At 44.3% G+C, this 3700-nt stretch overlaps 1 protein-coding gene across 1 annotated transcript; it reads right to left on the bottom strand.

The window, feature by feature from the left end:
• Positions 1–856: 856 nt before the first annotated feature.
• On the bottom strand, positions 857–3351 carry LOC149394734 (hypothetical protein At1g04090-like). Its single transcript, XM_089613986.1, has 3 exons — positions 3133–3351; positions 2076–3055; positions 857–1723 (listed from the first exon to the last, which is right to left on the bottom strand). Exons 1-3 carry the CDS (start codon positions 3266–3268, stop codon positions 1160–1162), a joined length of 1680 nt encoding a protein of 559 aa, XP_089470112.1. The 5' UTR covers positions 3269–3351; the 3' UTR covers positions 857–1159.
• Between the last annotated feature and the right edge of the window lie 349 nt (positions 3352–3700).

Genomic DNA, 3700 nt, shown 5'->3' with positions numbered 1-3700 from the left:
TTCTTAAGGAAACCGTTTCTACTGTCGCATATATAGTTCCGCTTTAAAAGTATTGTTTGAAGTCTTTGAACATCAGACAAGAACACTTGTACATATTATATCCAATAATTTATTGAGTGAATAATGCGAATAAAGAAAGACCAAGTGTAACGTAACTTATCTCTTTCCCACGAAGACATTTTATATATCTTAAAAGAAACGCAAAGGCAATAACAGAACCTATAGAGGACAAAAGCAAAACAATGATAACTCAAACAATTTGCATGGTATTATCCTAATTACAATTGCGGATATCATCACTCACAACAATATCATGTATATCTCCTTTTTTGGTTTAACCTAGAAAAAGAAATACATGGAAACATGTCCTATCGCTACGAGGAAAAAATATATATAAGAGGGATATAGTATATCTTTCTTTTTCTTAGAGAGAAAAATAAAAACATTTCAAAGAGACATACAATCTGTAAGCACGTGACTTGAAGCGACCAACTTAAAGCAATATCTTTCTATTCAATATCTTGAAGCAAACCCATAAGCTAGCTATATATTATCCATATATAGACTTTCTTGTAAAACATACTGAAAGTGAGTATTAGGGTCAGAATTTCTAAAATAAAAGTCACACATCTATCTATTTGCATGCATTAGTAGAAATGAATAAATTGTCACGTCACGTCACCAACCAACTTATGAATAATGTGACAATAGGGATAATTCATCACCATTCCAAGTTTCCAACTGCCTTAACTTTCGTAAAATAACACATTAAGTACGATGATCAATATTTCTTTAATAATAAATTACGAATGAAAAATAAGAAACTGAAAAAATAGAGATAAACAATAATCAAGTTGAGAGAAATATGAATGTGACAACCATTCCAACTGCCCTTAGATTGTCACTTAAATAACTTATTACTAACATCAATCTTTCCTACTATTGTACAAATAATCACTTAATCCTTGATGAATAAAAACAATAATAGAGAAGAAAAAAAAAATTAACTGGAGAGAAATTGTAAGCAGAGAGACGGAGGTTCCTCAACTTTTTTTTTTTTCCTATTATTTTTTATTACAGATTTACAAATTGATCCTCCCTGAATTTGTTTCTGTACATATTACCCCCTTGATAATTTACCTCGGAATGTAGATCAATCTCAATAGGGTTCGTCGCCACTCCAACTACTTTTAAGCTTAGGTCCGGTGGGACCGTCTTCCCCGAAAACCTCGCTGGGCAAACCGTTCACCATTTTGTTGAACGCCTGCTTGAGAGGTCCGATGAGAACTTTCGCAACCCCATCCAACTCTTTCCTTGTGTCGTACTCAATCCTCGGCCCCCATTTCCTCATGTAGTTCAGCCACGGAGGCTCCACCGCCGCCGCCGCCGGAAAATCTCCGGCGACGACCTCGAACGCCGCTCCGGTGTCCAGTGAGGCCTTGCCTTTGGCGGCGTCGTTCCTGATCCCGACCCCGTCGCTTCCTTGGAGGACTAGCCCGGGCTTTGGATAGTTGGCATGACCGTTGAGGGACGAGTAAGCCACGGGCTTGTTGGTCCCGGGAACGAACTCGATCTCCGGCGAGTCGACCCACACGCCCTTGCTGTGCTGCGAGAAGTACATCCTCTCGAGCTCGCCGGAAAAGTTGCTGATCCTCAGGGTCACGTGCTCCCAATCCCCCACGTGCTCTCCGACCCTCCCGAGAGGGACGTTGATGAGCCCCACCTTCATAGCCGGAGCCAGAAATGTAAATTAGAAGGAGTTAATATGCAAAAAAAAAAAAGAGTTCGGAAGGGACTAAATCTTAAATTCTTAAGATTATGTTCATGCACATCCATAAATGTAAATTAGAAGGGGAGCTAATTCGTAAATTGCAGGATTAAATTAGAAAAAGATATAAACATCGTTGCTGAGCACCACCTTCGTGGACAACCATAAATGAAAATTAGAAGGGGTTAATATCCAAAAAAAAAAAAAAATTCAGAGAGGAGGCTAATCCGTAAATTTTTAGAATAAATTCGAAAAAAAAATATAAAAGTTGTAGCCTTGGGCCTTAACTAAATCCGTCTCTGCTTACCTTGGCCTTGGCTGGACCGTTGAAGGGGTAGAAGATCCACGCCGCGAGGTCGGTTCGGGTCCCGCCCAGCATCGCCTTGGCGTGCAAGTAAACCCTAGCACTAGCTAGGTCGCCCCGCTTAACCCTTTCCTTCTCGCCCTTGTCCGCGGGGAGGTCGAGCCAGTATTCGTCGTCGTTGGACCCGCCGATCGGGAGGTTCGAGCCCTCCGGCGGATCGACCCGGACCGGGCTCGACTCCTCGCCTCTCTTCACAAGCCTCGCTCCGTTCTCGAAGTACCACGCAACGGAAGAAGGAAGGAACTTCTCGTCCGGGTGGAAGTGGATCACCGGAGAGTAAGTCTTCATTAGGGTTTCGATCTCGTCCGTCCCCGGCGAATTAGAGCCGTCCTTGTTCGCGTTGTTCTTCAGGCACGCGAGGGTATTTCCACCTCCGGCGGTGAAGGTTCCGGCGGGGACGCCTAGGGCTCCGATCCCCCGCTCCACCGGACGGAGAGCGAGCACGGAAAAGCCCTCGGTCGCCCAAACTGGAGGGCCCGGCTCGCCCTCGCAAGGCTCGGTCAAGTCGGCCCGGACGCACCGGAGCTTCCCGAGTGAGGGCTTCTCCGGCGAGTCGGTGACGGCGAGCCCAACGGCTTTGTACCCTTCCGGCGGGGTCGGGAGCCAGAAAAACGCATTCCCATCGCGCTTGATCTTCATCGGCTCGCTCGTCCAGACGAGCGTGTAATCGAGCGGCTCGGCCAAGGCGTCCGAGGATGATGACGTGGCAGCGGCGACGAGGGCCGAGCCGAAGAGAGGCTTATTGTTCGGCTGGGCATAGAAGCCGAGGATATGAAAGCCGTCCGAGATCGGATCCGGCTCGAAGAAGCTCGCGCCGGAATTTCCCGGTCCTCCTTCGTGGCTCGCCCAAACCCTCTTGAACGTCGATATTTGTCGTACCTTTATCTCTCCCAAGTCAATCGTTCCGCTTCCAAACCCTTCACCTAATAGATAAACTCATAATATTAAGAAGGTATGTATATGTTCATTATTATTATTATCATGAGAATAATAATCATACCTTGTTGTTGTTGTTGTGACCAAGAGGGCGTTGGAGAGGGAAGCTTGAAGATGGTTTCAATGGGGAGTGATTTGGATCTCTCTCTCTTTGAGACAGCTCTGATTGGATTAGAAGTAGTTGAAGGATTATTGCCCATGATTATTATTCTTTGAAGATAATTGAAAGAAGACTAAATTTACTTGGTATTTATGGGAAATGTATAATGTTGTTGTGGGTTAAGTCGCTGCTGTATTATGTGTAAGCACGTATGCGAATTACAAAGAAGCATATTCTGTCTAAATGGGAAAGCTAATTAAAAAAACAAACATCGCACGTTTCGTGCAAGAAACACCACTTTGGCATTGTTACTTAAAACTTAAAATAAAGGACTAAAATCTCGCATCTCGCGGTCGTACCGTACTTTTAATTTTAGGGGTATCTCGTCTCGTATTGTGGTATTCCGTGGTATTTGATGAACGTTTGGGGTATCTCGTACTGTGTGGTAAACAGCATTTCGCGGGATATACCGCCCAAAAAAAGGTATTCCGCGGGGTATTTAAACTACTTTTTTAATTAAGATTTTGTTTAA

Source organism: Urtica dioica, chromosome 5 (genome assembly GCF_054948205.1).
Source record: "Urtica dioica subsp. dioica isolate 48M chromosome 5, U.dioica_male_clone48M_v1_H2, whole genome shotgun sequence".
Taxonomy (NCBI): domain Eukaryota; kingdom Viridiplantae; phylum Streptophyta; class Magnoliopsida; order Rosales; family Urticaceae; genus Urtica; species Urtica dioica.
Note: the sequence above shows the minus strand (reverse complement) of the source record. Positions and strands in the feature narration are given on the sequence as shown.

What these genes read in the sequence shown, in the direction of transcription:
- LOC149394734 (XM_089613986.1), bottom strand. Translation starts at nt 3,268, where the DNA reads ATGGGCAATAATCCTTCAACTACTTCTAATCCAATCAGAGCTGTCTCA. An exon ending in GTCACAACAACAACAACAAG is followed by an intron (nt 3,056 to 3,132) that starts GTATGATTATTA and finishes TTTATCTATTAG; the next exon opens with GTGAAGGGTTTGGAAGCGGA. An exon ending in ACGGTCCAGCCAAGGCCAAG is followed by an intron (nt 1,724 to 2,075) that starts GTAAGCAGAGAC and finishes CCGGCTATGAAG; the next exon opens with GTGGGGCTCATCAACGTCCC.